The 17892-nt window shown below is 36.9% G+C and overlaps 1 protein-coding gene across 4 annotated transcripts; it reads left to right on the top strand.

The window, feature by feature from the left end:
* The first annotated feature begins 2809 nt into the window (after positions 1-2809).
* On the top strand, positions 2810-17437 carry ADNP2 (ADNP homeobox 2). Of its 4 annotated transcripts, none has more exons than XM_075213177.1 (4): positions 2810-2838; positions 5997-6114; positions 10395-10484; positions 13327-17437. In XM_075213177.1, exons 2-4 carry the CDS (start codon positions 6007-6009, stop codon positions 16120-16122), a joined length of 2994 nt encoding a protein of 997 aa, XP_075069278.1. In that variant the 5' UTR covers positions 2810-2838; positions 5997-6006; the 3' UTR covers positions 16123-17437. The 4 variants fall into 4 exon arrangements, with proteins under 4 accessions (XP_075069278.1, XP_075069277.1, XP_075069276.1 ...); XM_075213176.1 differs by lacking the exon at positions 2810-2838 and adding an exon at positions 2861-3189; XM_075213175.1 differs by lacking the exon at positions 2810-2838 and adding an exon at positions 2862-3314.
* Positions 17438-17892: the final 455 nt, after the last annotated feature.

The following is a 17892-nucleotide window of genomic DNA, read 5'->3' as shown; positions in this document are numbered from 1 at the left end:
TGATTTTTCTCATTTTTACCTCTAATGTTTCTGTGACTTTAGAGAAAAGGAAAATGCAGTCAAATTAACTTAATTTTCTGTCATTATGTGAAAAAGTGATGAGAAGCACTAGGTGAGTAACTGTAACGCTAATTTAATTTGTTTTATTTAATTTGATATGAGAGGGAGATTAGTATTAATTATATCATATTACTTTACAAGGTATTACATTATATTATATTGATAAAATGATCTGGAATAATTTATTTAAAGGAGATTAATATTAATGTACGTTTTTTAATGTACAGATTTTTTATGCCCTTTTTTAACATGTTATTATATTTATATACATTGTACTTTTCTATTTTTATTATCATCAGCAAGTTTGTTTGTTTTTTGTTTTTTTTCCCCTTGAAACTAAGCATTTGGAAACACCCCTCTAGAAATCCTGTGTTTGCCCCTGAGATTAGTATAAAAATTAATATAGAGAAAATGTCCATAGTTTAAGTAACAATAACTTACATCTTACATATCCCAGCACACAGATCAAGACAATAAGATCCACAACCAACTCAACAAAATGTAGCTATTGTCTGCCCATGTTACTTTAGTGATTCACCTTTGCACAATTACAACACTAATGTGTTTCCCATTTTATGGTAGTGTTAAACCAATGGTTATTTCCAGATAAATCCAAATATTACTGTCAAGGTTTTTTTTAATGTTACCATGATTTTCTTATGCTCTATTAAATTTAGATGACCTTATTGTACATACCATTACTCAGCTCTAAAATTAGCTTAGTTACTATTGATGTACAAGCAGTTTTATGGCACAACTCTGAACATTCCTAATTGGAAAATGGAGACACATTGTACATGCCCTCAATTCATCCAAACCAAGCCCCAATTTGGCATACTACGTCCATTTTCGTATGAGCACTTTTGACGGTAGGAATTTTGAAATATTGGCAGGTATGTTTTAGTTAAACCCATCTAAGTGGCGTTGTTAGAATAGTTGCTCATGGAAATTGTTCATGCCTAGGCAGCTGTCAACCAAATTAATAAAGGAAAATATCACTGGCATATAGAAGATAAATACCAGCAAATTTTAAACTAATAATATATTTTTTTTCACAGCAAAATAGTACATGTTTGAATTTGACCATTATTTAATATCACAAATTGAGAAAAGATATTAATAAAATTGTGCTAGCTTTATCATTCTGACAAGATTATGGCTGGTGTTTGATTTAATGAAACACATGTAATAAATAATTAGTAGCGTTTCAATTACAAGACAGTTACCCTTTAAGACTGTCCCGTTTTATTCCATAGTGGTGAGAATGAAGTGTAAAATTAGTGTAATTGTTGTATCAAAGTTTGGGGTATCATTACCAATAGAGTAAAAGAAATGTCTTTTCAGAATCTTTGCAAACAAAGAGTTAGCGATTAAATATCTGTCTCTACAGAGAAAATAGTTATACAAGCAAAATATTGGACTTTAAAAATGATGTTCATTAAGGGTAACAATTTTCTCAGACTATATTATAGATAAAGAATATTCAAAACAAAAATTCTAACTTTTATCGAATTTTGTTCCCATGGATTAAAATATTGGGTTAAAAACAGGATTGTATGTGCACAAGGTTTTGCATATTATTGTACAGACTGACTGAGTATAATTTGGTACAGTACATTCTGTGTCATTGATCACGGCAATAAAGCTGTAAAACCATGTTAAACAATAATGTGGTGGTTTCATAACAGTGCATAGTGCTAGAATTTATACTTTCTAAAACAAAATATAGGACATTGCAAGTATATGTAATATATGCAAAAATATTTGATGCCAACCCTAGACCTTTGTGTATTTGCAAGCAGTTCTAATATGCAAGATTTGATTATACTTAGGTTAGAATGATAATATCTTTATTCTGCTGTTTTGGATTTAAAACAATTTTTCACTTTAATGTTTCTAGGTAATTCATGGCTTTGTAGTGTGATATTGAGTATGTATGTCAAGTTTATGTATGTGTTTTGTTGACATGGCATTTAAATGAGGCGTAGATCTTCAATGCTCAGTTTATTCAATGGCCACTTGGAAACATGTCTTCTAAAAGTAAAGACAACCTTCATAACCTAATATAATAAATGGTAGGAGGTCAAATTACATTAGTAGATAAAAAAAACCAACAAACAAAATAAAAAAATGTTAAGAGCACAAAATATGCAACAAGATTATTTTATTTGATACATTTTGTTTTAGCAGTTGACACACCATTGATACATTGTGTTTTAGCAGTTGACACACCATAGTGCTTTGTTAAACAGTATAATAAGTGGACCATGTCAGATGGTTTTTAAATCTAAATTGAGTTAGAGGATGAATAAATATATATATATAGATTAAGAATAAGTATTTAATCCATTCCTCCAAGTAAAATTACTACATTCTTTAAATTGATAGGACCAGTGAAGGTAATTTTTTGTTAAGTCCCATTGCTGTTGTAGCCATATTATTTAAAGCCTACAATTATGCATCCTTATGTTAGTTCACCATTAACTTACAGATATTTAATTTTGTAACTCAGCCATTTAAATAAATTTCTATTACTTGGTAACATGTGCCAAACAACCCAAAGTGGTTCCCTCCAATAAGGTAAAAAAAAAAAAAGACATCCACAGTAGCATAACTCTATTGGCTATGTAATAATGGGCGGGGTTTAACTATACCACCCATACAATTTGCATAGAAGGGGCAGGGTCTGTATGTAAATCACGTGACTATAGTCGTCACTGTGATGTCATATTGTCCCGCCCATTTGTGACGTCTATAAGCAACGCGAGATTTTTGAAGGTAAGCTTACACCATCCACACTGGGCACAATAGAGGGGTCCGGGAACGGTTATTATGGGGGCAATTTATTGTCTTTTGAAACCCCCAAACTTGGTGAATCCCTGATAAGGATTATATATGGTCCAAAACAGTGACATAAAGGGAACCCTAAAAAAACACCCAAAACACTGGTAATAGGGCGTGGCCTAATTGGACACTTAGTGCATTCAAATTGTATGGGCTCTGACGTCACTTCCTACCTACATACCCGGCCGCCATTTTCTGGCGGGCAGAGAGTCGGGGGAAGGTGCATCGGTGACTGGAGAGGAGCGGACCGGACACAGTTCCCTGGCCAGCACGCCCACCCACACGGTGACTCTCATCACCCAGGAGGACAGGGGGCGGGGAGAGCTCTGCAGGTAGAAGCTGTTGCAGTGCAGGAGGCGGATCCTGCACCGGGGCTCCATTAGCGGAGCAGCTCCCTCCAGCACTTGCGGGTAAGTGCACCACGTGCGGCCATTGTGCGCAGGGGGATGGCGGCAGGGCACGGGTTAATGATCAGCAGCAGCTCCCCGGGATCGGGCGGTGGCTCCTCCCCCCGGTCTCTGATGGGGGCGCCATGTTTGTAGCCACCGGGACTCCGGGGAGCCCCCGCCTCCTCCTGCCGAGCAGCTCCCCTAGGGGACCGAGGAGGCAGAGTGTTTCTACATAACCATTCTCTCCGCTGCCCCCCGCCTACTGCTCTGCACAGCACGTTGTTACTGTCTGCTCTCACATGTCTGTTTGTTTCATCTGTCTGGTGTTTATCCCATAAACCCGTAGTACTCTCCTAAGCAGCCGAGCCACAGACTGGCTGTAATGTTAGCCTATGGAAACCCTGACATCGCAGCTATGTGCAAGCTGTGCTAGAGCCAGACTGCTGCCACCTCTGCTGTACACATGTGTAGTGTAGGAAACAGGATGCTCTATTCATGTCTGCCTGGTAATTCCTCAAGAAGCCTCATTACAGAGTCTTCTGCACTCAACCAATAGCTTCCAGCAGTCACATGGAGTTCTTTCTTCTTACCCCTTTTTGACCAAGTTATCTCCTAAATGGTTAGCCTTTCTGCTCAGTATGTCAGTTATGAAATCAGTGGTCTGCAAGATGATGATATTGTTTATATAGTGCCAGTCACATTATGTAGAGTATGTGTAATCATTCACATCAGTTTCTACCCCATTGTAAGCGCCAATCTAAACTCCCTACCACATGTTCACACTAGGGTCCATTTTGTTTTGGGACTGCGGGAGGAAATGGAAGCACCCAGATGAAACCCACACAACCAAGTGGAGTGCATACATACAGAACTCCACACAGATAAGGCTTAGGTTGGAATCAAACCTAGGTAGTAATGCTTATCCCAGTGCCACTGATCATTATTGATTGTGGATGGTTTATGGACAACTGCTGGTCAATTAGAGGGACCTGTAGAGAATGTTTTAATTACCTTACTACTTTGGGTGACTCCTAACATAGCTTTCCAATTTGTGCACAACTTCTGCATGTAGAGTATTGGAGTTATTAAAATATTTTAAAACAAACTAATTCCTGTGAACTGTAGGCATAGGAGTGGTTAAATGTTTAAGATCTACAGACACAAGTGTACATTATTGCTTATTTGGGTTCATAATCAAATAGTTATTCTTTAAAATGAGCAGTACTTTATAGCATATGCCAAGATAATTCCATGAGAATAGGAATGCTTTACTTTTTATTTTTTGCAATGCTTTTCAAACCTTTAGCACTCATGGTGTGTCACTGGCTGCACTCATTCTGCGTACTACGGTACCTGAACATCGCTAATATTCCTGTGCATCTCTACGGGATGCAAGGCAGTTACATTGTCACAGAGTCTGGAGGCTCATGGCAGCACATCTTACGGGATTTAATTCCTCCCCTAATTTTGACTGCCTAATGTAAATGTCTCCATCCACGCACAGTTGTTTTTCTTAGACATATTTAATATTTACTTTTTTTTAATTTTATAGAACATTACATGTAATGGATGTACCTTCACTTATGAAACATTTAGAACTGAAAATTGGTAATCACCATACAGTTCTTGGGGTGGATACCATTTAACTTATTTTATATGACCTTGATAAGATCTAACTGTAGCACAGTAATGATATACAGCATTTAAACAAAAAGCCAAACACTTGGGAAGATTCAATTCGGTGCGAGGTGTCTTTGGAGACACCTCGTTCCCAATATTATGGCTGAAATCTCCATCAGTTTTTCGGATTTTGAGGAAAAATCATTGGCGATTCGTACAGTAACGGCGGGCAATGTGCGCAGCCGTACATCATGGTGATGTCCACGTGCCACATTTGCCTGCAATTGAATCTCCCCCTTGATGTCAACAAGTCATTTCAGCTATTCATACTAACTTTTGGACATGTGAAGTAGTGGATTATACTGTAATATCGTATTGATGGGGCTAGGCTTGGACATTAACACTATTACGTGATGTATCCAGTTACAGGCCATGTCCTGTTGGAACCTCGTGGCATGTTTGAGTGTAAAACCTTCCCTTATTTTTGCTGGCACCTCTGAGAGAACACTATAGTACTATAATTGTTCGTTTTGCACCTATAACCCCTCATGCAAAGTTCCATCAGGACATCGGTTGAATATGCCCCTAAGAACTTTATCACAATAACAATGCATAACATGATAAATACCTATCTATAGATATCACTCTCGGGTCACAAATTAAAAGTGAGTTTGAACTCAAGTGTAAAGATTAGTGACACCTTGAAGAAGGTCCCTAGCTTCCTGCAATATTGACACGTACTGTTTGAAACTTTTGTGGATTCAACCTCACTTTTGAGTTTAGACCTGTGAATGTACTTATATGGATATCTAGATTTTTATACCCTGCAAACATATGATTACAATACCTCTATTTTCTCTCATCCCTGCTTCTTTCTCTCCACCATGTCTCTTTCCTTCACTCTCTCCTCGTCTTCTTTTTCTCTTTCTCTATGCCCCTCTCCCTCCTCTTTTATTTTTCTCCCATTCCCCCACCCGCCTTATGTTCTCTCCACCCTCATGTTTATGGAAAATGCAACTTTTCGAATACATGGTCTCCATTCTTGTCCTTGATTTCCTTGTTTAATTTCTTTCTCTTTTTCAGCGCTGCCAATATGTTTCAATCACCTGTTAATAACCTGGATAAAATAAGAAAGGCACGGAAAAGGGTGAAACAATTACTACTGCAAATTGGTCTAGAAACATGCAGAGATGCATTTGAGGTAAGGGAGTTTTTATGGACACCTAAGAATTTGTGTGCGTTTTTATTTTACTTATTTATTGAACTTGAAGGGGAATACTAACCTTGCAGAAGTTGTAGCAGAATGTCAAAAAAGTGCTTTTTAAAATACAATTTGCCTTTAAACAAAAAAGATGGTTTAACATAACGGAAAATACCTGTGTGTAGTCTTTAAGGTTGACAGGCCTAAATGTGGCAAGCAAACGTATCGTTAATTCATATGCTAATACAAATAGGTTTTGTACACGTACTCTAAAACATGATCAAATCATGGTGTTCTGAATAGATTCACATTAGACTAAAACACTTATGTGAACAAATTACATTAACATAGGGTTCTCTGTATCCCTGCAAAAGTCAGAGAACCCAGCACTTTTCTGTTGCAATAGTGGGTTACATAGTACCTACTTCATTATGTAGGAGTACAACAATCTGATTTTTTTCTATCCTCACTCAGCTCATAACCAAGCAGATGAAAAACACAGTGCTGTATGCATTTGTTGTAAGAATGACACTACAGTCTCACCGGAATTGTGAGCATTCACAAATCCGTTGAGACTGTAGTGTCATTATTAGGAAATAATTAGATATTTACCAAGTCAGCTCTTTTTTTTTTATTTTTATTTTTATTATGCTACATAAGCCACTAATACAGAAAAGTGAGAGGTTCGCTAAAGCATTACCAAAATGCCACTTTAGTAGAAACTGTCCCCGCCACTTCTACTGATGCATTTCTTGCAAGCAGCTTTTTTGCAGATTAAGTTATGATGGAGCTGAGAGAGGCGTTAACGCATGTCTGAGTGTGAATTAGTCTCTCATACTATGCATGTTCATACACTTCTGCTAAAATTAGGATTAAACAACTTAATAAACATATTTCATGCCGTAGTTCTTGGTTTTCACAAAATAAAAGACTGCAAGTCTGTTAAACTGAAAACCGAGTTCTGTATTTTTCAGGCTGGACACCATAACTGTTTTGAAATAAATGAGTGATATGTCTGGATCAGCTGATTGGCTACACAATTCTAAATTCGAATTGAAGCTGAGATTTACCTGATTGCTAAATCACAAATTGGTGCATTATTTTCTTTTCTACATTTATATTTATTTGTGTTGATGTGTTTAGAGTCAAATATTAAACTAGAGGACAAAAAATAAGCTTGGTGTTTTCAACAAAATAAAAAATATGTAAATTTGAGCTTGTAATCAATCAACATTTATAGCACTACCAAGTCCGTATCACTTTACAATTGGGAACAGACACCGTAAAACCACAATACTGGGTTAGATAGACAGAGGTAAGATGGCCCTGCTCGCAAGCTTACAATCTATAGTGAAAATTGGCCTATTCAGAGTCTACGTATTTTCCACATATATGAATGTTAGAAGCTTCTTATTCAGACTTCTATTTAGGATGAAGTTTTTGGAAACAATTCTCACAACCATATGTTATGTAGCTAGGTTCTCATCAGCTGTGCTTTGACTCGGGTATGTCAGTCTGCACTCCTACTGTGTAATAATAGACTTCTGTTTGTTCACTTGTGTGCCCTTCATTTTCTGTGCTGTGCGCTACACATTCTGCAGATGAGCACTATAACTCATTCAAGTCTAAGTTATTTTAATGGAGTATTCCAGGTAAAATGTTTTAGTTTTATAATGACCCAACCTCTAAATTAGTAAAACCACAGACTCCTTGTGCCTGGGATTGCTGCAGCTTGGGAAAAACTTCTGTTATCTGCAGTCTAGTAATATTCTGGAGCTCACTGTCTGTTTCATTTGCTTTGCTCAGTCAGCTGTCAAGAGGCCCCAAACCATTAGAGAACTGCAGGGATAAGTTGTCATGTTACTACTTACAATTTTTTCTGACCTACACTTTTTCCTGCGAAACTTGTCTTGGTCAATCCAATAGTAAATGTCCCTTTATAATTTTAGCTTTCCTACAAAAAACACCTGACAAATATATTTGGTTACTAGTGTCGGGTGCAATTCAGAAAGCTCTGAGTTGCATGTTTTTTTTGTTTATTTAAATAATGCGTATGTGACCTTTTTATTGTGATTATTGTTGGTATATGCTGTTTCAAGATGTATATGTAAAATAAATTAAAAGTTGTTTCCTTCGGCTGTCTTACTCAAAAGTGGGTATACTCGTTTGATAATCAGAAAAATTTGATGTCTTTTGTGAATGGAATAAACATTACAGTAAAGAATTTGGATATTGTTGAGGGTATAATAGATATAGGGCTGTTTAATTTATGACCTAAGGAAAACAGAAAAATGTAGTGTGGAAGTGGAGCAAACAATACATCGGTCTTCTAGCTCTAGTGCACTTTGCCTTTATGTTGGAGCAGCACACCAACTGCACAGTTTCCCTATAGAGCACTATGTAGAACATATGATTGCTTCTCCTTTACCTCTTCCAAAAAATCTGAGGTCATATTCAAAGTTTTCATAGAACAGGGAGTCCCTGCCATTTAGTAAGACCCAGAGAGGCTCTTGGTGTACTGCATGTGTTAACATTCTCTCACTTTAGCTGAAATGTCATGGTCATCTAAGCAAACTTATAGGGGGGAGCTCGGTTGTTTAAAAAAAAACAAAAAAAATTATATCCGTGCTAGGTGCCTCAGGAACGGCCACGAGCACTTCGTGCAAATTTATTTAATTTTTTTACAGAAATAACTTATTTTTGCTCACACCCCCTAGAGGAGCAAAAAAAAATGTTTATTTTTTTTTACCAAACTAAAGGTAAAAATGCGATGCTGCGATGTTCTATGGAACATCTCGCCCAATTGTATCTGCCCCATAGATACCGTTGAAATAAAAAAAAAAGAAAAATAGGATGGGAATAAAGAAATACATAAAAAACTGTACACCGTTTGCATGCTACATTTATGATTTGTGTTAGAGAACATAGGGCCTGATTCATGTTCGGATATACGTCCGTTTGTGTAGCGTATCTTGCATGAAATTGACCTTGCGCCAATGAACACAATTGCATGCAATTCATATATGAATGTAAACAACGTTTATGACTGCCTATGGATTGAGGCAAAATAGAGGAGGAGTAAATTACAGTAAGGACGTTAAGATTCAAGTCCTGGGTGACTTATAAATGCAGTTGTTCTTGCCTGTATCATTTGCACTGGTTAAAGGGCAGGTGTTAGAACTGCACTCAATTTCACTGTTCTTTCTTTTTTTTTCTTTTAAACGCAACTTACATGCAAGTTGCTTTCTGATTCGTATCAGGTTGATAGTCTCTAACAAAGTATACATATTGGCTATCCCTGTAAACATTAGAAGCCATAGAATTTATCTTGAACTACTGTAAAATTCATATGAGTAGTTTTAAGTAAGTTATTCCCAGTAAAAGTGAATATAGGAGAGAATTTGAAAAGCATACTGGTCATATAATGCAAAACATATGTGGCTAAGCTAAAAAACACAAGAATTGAACAACTCCAGGAAACAAAACATCCTTTTCCCAAATTTAATATTTGAAAAAGGGCGTTTGTAGTAAAAGGTGATAATAGTTTAAACATAATGTCATGGTACAAGGCAATGACAGTCCCTTTATTTAAGACAATTAATTAAAGAACAAGTGCACATTTGACAAACTGTATTAAAATATCTAATGCATGCCCTCCGGTGAGATCCCCTATGTATATATTTATATTATATTCTACTTTAATCTCTATCTGGAAATTCTAAAAAAGGATTATTAAAAAAGCCATCCAGTGGATGACACAATCCCACATACATATTCCTATTGACGAAAAATTCTCCAGGCAGTTTGATCTTATAGGTGAGGCACTTTTCTTTTGTATATTGGGTATGAATTAGGCACACAATTATTGTTCTGAGTGTTATGTAAAAGGGAGGGGCCTAATATGGTGCACTTCTGTACATTGTATGGCATGTACTGGAGACTGCCATTAGCCTTAAGTGGGGAAAGATTAGCTTATTAAGCACGGATGTGGACTAGCTCATTGTGCTCGGCAATGTATGTCCCCTCTGGAGCTATTTCAGATGCTTGGGAGGAGGTTTGTTTAACGATTTCCTATTCCTTTATACTGTACTAAATAAACAAAACAATAAATTAACCCACATGATATGTGGATAATGGAAGGGTAATTGATAGGCTACTAAATTGTTTTCTGGTAGGGTCTTATGTCAGAATTGCATGGGTTTTAACTGGAGGCATAGTAAAGTTTGCAAGAGTGTTAAATACATTAAGTATCAAAACGATTTTTTTTGTTTGTTTTTTAGGAAATCAACACTTATAATCCAGGAGACACACATTTTTCCAGTACATCATGGGAGGATGTCTCGCTTTGGGAAGCTATTGGACGCAGAAATGTATGTCTAACACTAGTGGTTGGCAAATAGAGTAGAACAGATTTTTAACAATATCCTAGTTCTTCACAGAGGGACAAATTAGGACGAAACTGCTAAAACTAGGTTTCTGTGACAATTTTTTTTTTTTTTAATATATGAATAAAATGGATTTAGTTTTTTGTGCACTGAATTTAACTCTGCTTGTATCACAGCCTATTTTTTTTAATACAGTACATAACAGCATGCATTTGCAAAAAAAAAAAATTCCACTACTTATCCATTATTTTCTTTTAGTGGATTTTTTTCTTTACCGGCAACAATGCTGCTTTTAAAACTCAGACTGACTTATTCCTGGTGGTGGAAATGTAAAATTAATAGGAAGCTTTAAGTTTTCAAATTTTTCAAGAGTCTAATTCAGCTAAGATCCTCCCTTGATGTCACTGCCTTGTGTAAATGATCTTTTACTTCTGTGTAGTGCTTTTCATATGTTGTATGTTATATCATTGTGATTAAACTTATATATACAGTTTATCACTGTATCAGTGTTTACTCACTGGTGTTGCAGTAAAATAAGTTATTTACTACTACGCCTGTGATCAATTGAAGATCCTAAAATGGGTGATTTTAGCTTCGGCTGTCCATTATTTGTCAGACTGTGTACATAGCTAGAACGAAGGTAAAATGGCGAGATAAGTCCCTATGAAAGAATGTAAACACAGTTTATATTAAACATCGAACAGCTCAAAAGTAGATCATGCAATGTTTAAAAGTATTGTCCATGCCTTACTTCATGACATCTACGACAACTGCTATTGGTTGTTTCTGTACTGTATTCTTCATCTAGTCGTCTATTCATGCAGGGGGACACACCAAAGACAGATAACTCTGAGGTACATAATGTTGACGAAATAGTACCTGGGATACCTTGGACGTTGGGTTTCCTGCTTAAAGGGTTTTCCCATCACATGTAGGAAAACATATACTAAATTCCGATTACAAATTAACTCTGTTGGTGATCTTTTGTGCATGACCTCATAAGAGCAGCAATCATTGTTTCCTTTCTGTTTCGGAACCTGCTGGCTAAAATATACTATACTTTTACTAGTAAATGCTGTAATATCTAACAACCTTGGATGCCCCATCTCTCTACTGATGTGTAATCATATCTTGGACTTTCATCATTTTATCTGCAAGAAGCACTTTAGTATGGAAACAACATTTTTGTGGAATAGGTAGACAGGGTCACAACTGTGGAACTTTTTCTGGATGCTGGAACTATAGAGCATTCAGTGGATGGAATTCTCTTCAAATGACACTTAATACATCAGGGCACATCCAATAGAAATAGTTTTGCAAAGAAAAACTTTTTGCAGTGGTTGTTGAACTGCTACATTAAAGGGTTCCAGATTAGTCAAATTTAAAAAGTGCATCTGTGAGAATATAGAATTCTTATTAAATTCAGGGTATGTTTCTCACAAGTAGTGTCACGTGATTGTGGCCTACATCTGCGTATGTTGGCAAAAAAATGCACATGCTCAAATTGCTAGCAGTATTCCTTAAATGTGTTAGGCCTTGCATGCCAACATTACCTAATTCAATGACTTTCATGGAGGTACTACTCAATCCACTGAATATTGAAAAAAAAATCAATATTAGTATGCAACATATTAAAAATTAGGTAATGTGTATATAGTGTATCAGTAACCTGAAATAGAGCTGGGTATCTCTGAATTATACTGATTTTTTTTTTTTCTCCCTGCAGCATTGTTATAAAATGAGTATTACTTGCCTTATAGCTTTATTGTGGAGCTTTAGAGAATTCAGTCTCTCTGCTTCAGATAGATATCCCTAGGGGAGGCGCATCTCCTACTTGATATATTCGGGGTTCGTGTTTGGTTTAAGAAAAGTTTACAGCAGACAGCCCTTTTAAAATGGATTTGTAGTTTATTTATAATCAAATTGCTATGTGTGGGGCTACCTAGGTGTGTATTCCTCTTAAACTCTTCAATAAGATGCCCACCAGTGTTTCAAATTTCTGGTTCTCACTTTTTATTATAATTCTTGCACTGAAGATGCTGCTGTGTTTTGAAATCTGTGAACTGCAATATGCAAATTAAAATAAAGCTTTTGCATAATTTTACCTTTGTAAAGATGTGTAGGTGCTTTAGAAGAGACTGCACTGTTCTATGGTATTAGAATTGGTAACCCTAGTCAGGAAATTATTCAGTTCTTCGCATTTAATATATTTAGGAATGGCATATAGAACAAGAGGTACAGTTTGAAACGGCTAAAAAATAATATCACCAGTATATTTGAGAGCCAAAAAAAGCAGCAAAAAATAATAAATCTGATGCTGAAATTATTATTGCTTCTTGCCTACAGATGTACTCATGTTTTGTATGTTAGTGTCCATAAAACTATTGTTACTCTGTCAGGAATTAATTACCTGTATTCCCAAACTCTATTTTCTACAATTATCGAAGGAAATTGCAGCAGCATCACCCATTGTTAGAGCGTTAGGCACAGTTGGTAATGGATGGGAACTCCAAAGAGCTATAATATTTACAGAGTGATGCCCATTTTAAAGTTCAAATAGGACATGAACTGGTTCAAATAACCACAGTTGTAGATATTGCTTTATAAATATTATTCTGGTCTTTGTTCAAATACTGCCTTCTCTCTGTCTAAAGTACAAACCAAAACCTAAATGTATAGAGGACCCTTTCTGTGAGTTCTTAATATATATTTTTTTGTCCATTGTGTATGCTTTAGTTTTGCAGAATAATTTGCAATAAGCAAATTTATACTGTTTATGTAATCTTATGTATGGTGGTAAACTTACTGGTCTTTTTTTACTTTTTAGGGTTACAGATCAAAGCAATTTTGCTGTAGTCTCTGTAAATTTTCAACCAAACTGCTGTCTTCATTCAAAAGTCACCTTCAACGTTATCATGAAGATGAGAAGGACCAGGAACTCATGTCTGCTTGCCCAAGTTGCTCGTTCACTTCACAAACGACAAATGTGGTAAAACATATGCGGATATTTCACTCTAGTGTTCGTAAAGTCCAGCCCTCTGGTATAAAAGAGATTCCAAATACAGCAAAAAACATCAGATTTTCTTGCGTAAAATGTTCCTTTACGGATACCCTGTATTACTGTATGAAAAGGCATGTTCTTATGACCCATCATCAGGGTGAGCTGGAAAATTATTTTGGGGATAAATCTGAAGAAGAACCCAGAAGCTCCTCTGGATTTAAAATAAATCAAGATGGTAGGCATTATTGCAAAAAATGTTATTGCGTAACTAGTAGCCTTGATGCATTGATTTACCACGTTTTAACATCTGACAGACACAGAGACCTGGAACAGAAGTTGAGAACTGACATTTCTGATGTGAGTCGTCCACAAGTAAGAAGACCATACAACAAAAAAGTGCCAGGTCCTCGTTCAGCCCTTTCACTTAAGCAAACAGTATTGTCAAATTCCTCACCTGTGGCTCCTCTGCCCACTCAAGAAGTAAAGGTTGCTTCCCTTCCACAAAATGGTCCTAATCAGCCTTTGTTAAGGGCTCCCAATGCTCTTGTCCCAAATATATTACCATCAATATCTTCTGTCTCCGATCCTACTGGAAGTTTGACCAATAAAACATCTACTACAGTTGCCCCTACTGCTCAAGTTGGATTTGTTACTTCTTCCCTTTCTCAAAACCAGAGCTTTACCCTACAGGCTTCTCTTCCCCAATCTGTCTTCCTGTCTCCAAGATTTCCTTTGAACCAGCCTGTCACTGCAACGGTACTCCCTCCAGGGTGCAATGTGGGTGGACAGATTATACCTGGTGCTCAAACTAGCACAAGACCTGCAGTTTTGCCCATGAACCATACTTTGCCTGGAAGACTGCTTCCTATGAATCGATCAACAATTCTTGCTTGTCCACAGGCTCTACAATCCAATGTAATAAATGTGAATCAGACGGTGCGACCTACAGTGTTTCCTGTGAATCAACAACTAAAGCATAATAATCTTACAATTGGTCAACCTGGAGCTCCCCAAAATACTTTTCTTACAGCCCCCATACTTAGACAGCTCATTCCAACAGGAAAGCAAGTAAATGGCATACCCACATACACCCTTGCTCCCATCTCTGTAACATTGCCGGTTGCACCTTGTCCTATACCTGCTGGTAATCCACCAAAAGTGCCTGTTCAGCTATCTCAGCCTGATAAAATGGTTCAGGTTTCATCTTCTCCAGCCAGTGCACCATCTCTGCCAGTTGTACAACTGGCAAAAACCACTACACAACAGACTCAGAATCTCACTCTTACTCTTACCCCATGCCCTGTTGTTTCTCCAGGTCTCTTAGGCAAGGAGGCTAAGCAATGGAAGACATGCCCTGTTTGCAACGAACTCTTCCCTTCAAATGTCTATGAGGTTCATATGCAGATTGCTCATATAAAGCAGGAAACTAAACCAAGTAAACTAATAGAAACCTCTACCAGTAATGAAACAAAAGAAGTAGTAGTCATAGCTGCACAAGCATCCTTCTTGAAAGTGCTGAAAGAAAAGTCCATCAGATGTGTCACTTGCAAGATGTTCACTCAAGAGGAAGAGGTGTTAAAACACCTACTGATGCACGGCATGATATGTCTGTACTGCAAAGCGGTTTTCCATGAACTGAGAAACTTTGTCTATCATATGAAAATCCTGCATGTAGGCAAAAAGATAGTGCATGTAGATTTTGTCAAGAAAGGTATAACAATATTACGGGATGCAAATGGTGATGTGCTTTTCCCTCATTTTGACTTGACCATGCATGTGTCCAGAGAGGAGCTTGGAGACAAAGAAATGCACCTTGCTGTAGTTGCTGGAGCTAATGCGAATACTGCTACTACCATTTATATCAAAATACAACATACACCTGAATCAAGTAGCACAGAGCAATCCTCTAAATGTCCTTTTTGCAACTGTGCTTTAACCAAATCCGAGGTATATGAGACACATTTGAAAGAAAGACACCATATCATGCCCACAGTGCATACCATACTGAAGACACCTGCTTTCAAGTGCATCCATTGCTGTGGTGTCTATACTGGTAGCATGACTTTGTCAGCAATTGCGGTGCATCTTCTGCGTTGTCGTAATGCACCAAAAGATAGTACCTCTGGAAGTGAGTTACCTCCTGAAAACAATGCTGTGTCTAAAGGGCAGGTGCGGGGAGGGATGCATGATTATGCAAAATCAAAACTAAGTTTTTCTGCAGATACTCAGGTTGCCTTAAATGAAACAAAAGACCTGTCGCCTGTGCCTTCTAAAAGGAGGAGGATAGAAGCCAAATCTGATTCTTCAGAGCTGCCTGTAACAGAACAATCACTTGATATTCTTGTATTAATTCCAGGTGCTTCTGCAACAGAATCTCAAGAATCTAAAAAAGAGTTTTTGTTTGAGTATTTCCACAAAAAACCATACCCTAGCAAGAAGGAAATAGAATTGTTGTCTACTGTACTGGATATGTGGAAGAGTGACGTTGCTTCATTTTTTGGTACTAGACGATACGTGTGCCTCAAATTTCTTAGAACTCACAAACACCGAGTATTGCTTGGATTTAAAATGGCTGACCTTAAAAAATTGAAGCATGATGTGGAATTGCAAGAAGACTATTAAATGCATAACTAGATTACCAATTTCTTATTCAGTATATATTTGTATTTAACCTACACACATGCATACACACCCTCCACTTTTCCTTCAGCAAAGCCATGACTTTGCAGCATGACATGCATCTGGTTAACATTCCCATATGGTTTTCATAACATTAAGAAAGTTCAAGGGAGCGACAAAGAACCTGGTACACATTTTGAAAATTCACATAATTCTAGTTTTGTTACTGCATTTTTTTGGTGATCTTTTCCTATTGCGGTGCTTTAATTTCCAGTCTGGTAGGTCTGCACTTTGTTTTATAAGTGTGTCCGTTTTCACAAGAACACTCCTTTACTTTAATGTTTTGCATTCTTTCTTGTTCGTTTTTTTTTTGTTGTTTTTGTATATGGACATGTCCATTTGTTTTTAAGCATACATAGTTATGTCACATTTCTGTTTGACTTTTAACATACAGTTTGATAAGATGTATGTTTGACAAGGTTTAGGTGGCAGAATGTACACACCTAACAGGCAGTCTTAGTGCTTAGGCTGCTTGGTTATTTTTTCAGCCTGCGTTGTACTAGTTATTTAAAGGAGTACTTGTTCGCAGTTAGTCTATAGCTAAACATCCCTCGATGTTGGGCTGTGTTTGGATGATCTATGGCTGTTTTCATGCAGGTATATCAGGGTAAAGGAACTATCCTTGGGATGCAGTGTGTGCCCTACAGCATATTCAGTCTTTGTAGTAGATTTTATGTATAATTTTGGCTCTGTTGTACATAGCAGTCACTTAAGCCTAAGTGTGTATTTAAATTTGTTGTTTGCTATTGTAATTTAGGTGCAATGTACAGACATACATTTTTAAAACAATGTGCTGCTCTTTAGAAGCGCAATAAAGTTATACATATATATGTCTATCCTCTGGTAGTTGTGAATGTTAAATTACATGTCCTGAATGCTGCCTTAGAGCAGTTCTACAAATGACATTACAACCATTAAAAACTAATCTACATACTTGTGGAGCATGATTTATGCATCATTTTGGGTGTACTTAACAATATTTTTTTTTATTTTTTTTTCTCCAGTAAGGAATTATTCAGATATCTGGAATTCAGTTTTTAATGTGTGATGCAGGACACTTTTATATACATATATAAATATAATATAATTTATTAGTAACTTTGGGAAATCAGGTACCCCTATAGTTGTAGAAAGTGTGTATGTATGTGCCAGTTAGGCTCTTTCATTTCTACTTTAATGTATTATGTCTAGTACAAATATGTTAACTTTGCCAATTTGGACTTGCTTTTGTTTAAAATAAATTTTTAAAAACCTTTAAGTGTACATTGTGTTCATGTCTTGGCAGTATCAATAGGGCCACCTGATGTTCATTGCTGTTAGTAATTATGTTACTCATTAGATTCAAGGGAATCTTGTGAGCGAGAAACTGGGTTTCTGTTTTGAAATTTATAGCACCATATAGATTTACAGCTATATCATACCCAACTTCTTTCTCTCTAAAGCAGGCCTGTCCAACCTGCGGCCCTCCAGGTGTTGTGAAACTACAAGCCCCAGCATGCTTTGCCAGTAGACAACCAGTTTATAGCTGGAAGGGCATGCTGGGACTTGTAGTTTCACAACATCTGGAGGGGCGCAGGTTGGACAGGCCTGCTCTAAAGCATGCATCCCTACCCACCCTTCAGAGTAAGAAGTGCTCTTTCCAAATTTGCAAGTCATATTCAAATATATGAATAGTTCTAACCTGACTCCTGAATAGTGCAAGGTTCCTCTAAG

The sequence above is a fragment of the Mixophyes fleayi genome, chromosome 5 (assembly GCF_038048845.1).
Source record: "Mixophyes fleayi isolate aMixFle1 chromosome 5, aMixFle1.hap1, whole genome shotgun sequence".
NCBI classification, from domain to species: Eukaryota; Metazoa; Chordata; class Amphibia; order Anura; family Limnodynastidae; genus Mixophyes; species Mixophyes fleayi.
This window is presented reverse-complemented; position numbering and strand designations above follow the sequence as displayed.

Coding starts and splice junctions, on each gene's coding strand:
- ADNP2 (XM_075213177.1), top strand. CDS start 6,007: ATGTTTCAATCACCTGTTAATAACCTGGATAAAATAAGAAAGGCACGG. Junction 6,115..10,394: donor CATGCAGAGATGCATTTGAG/GTAAGGGAGTTT, acceptor TTTGTTTTTTAG/GAAATCAACACTTATAATCC. Junction 10,485..13,326: donor AAGCTATTGGACGCAGAAAT/GTATGTCTAACA, acceptor TTTACTTTTTAG/GGTTACAGATCAAAGCAATT.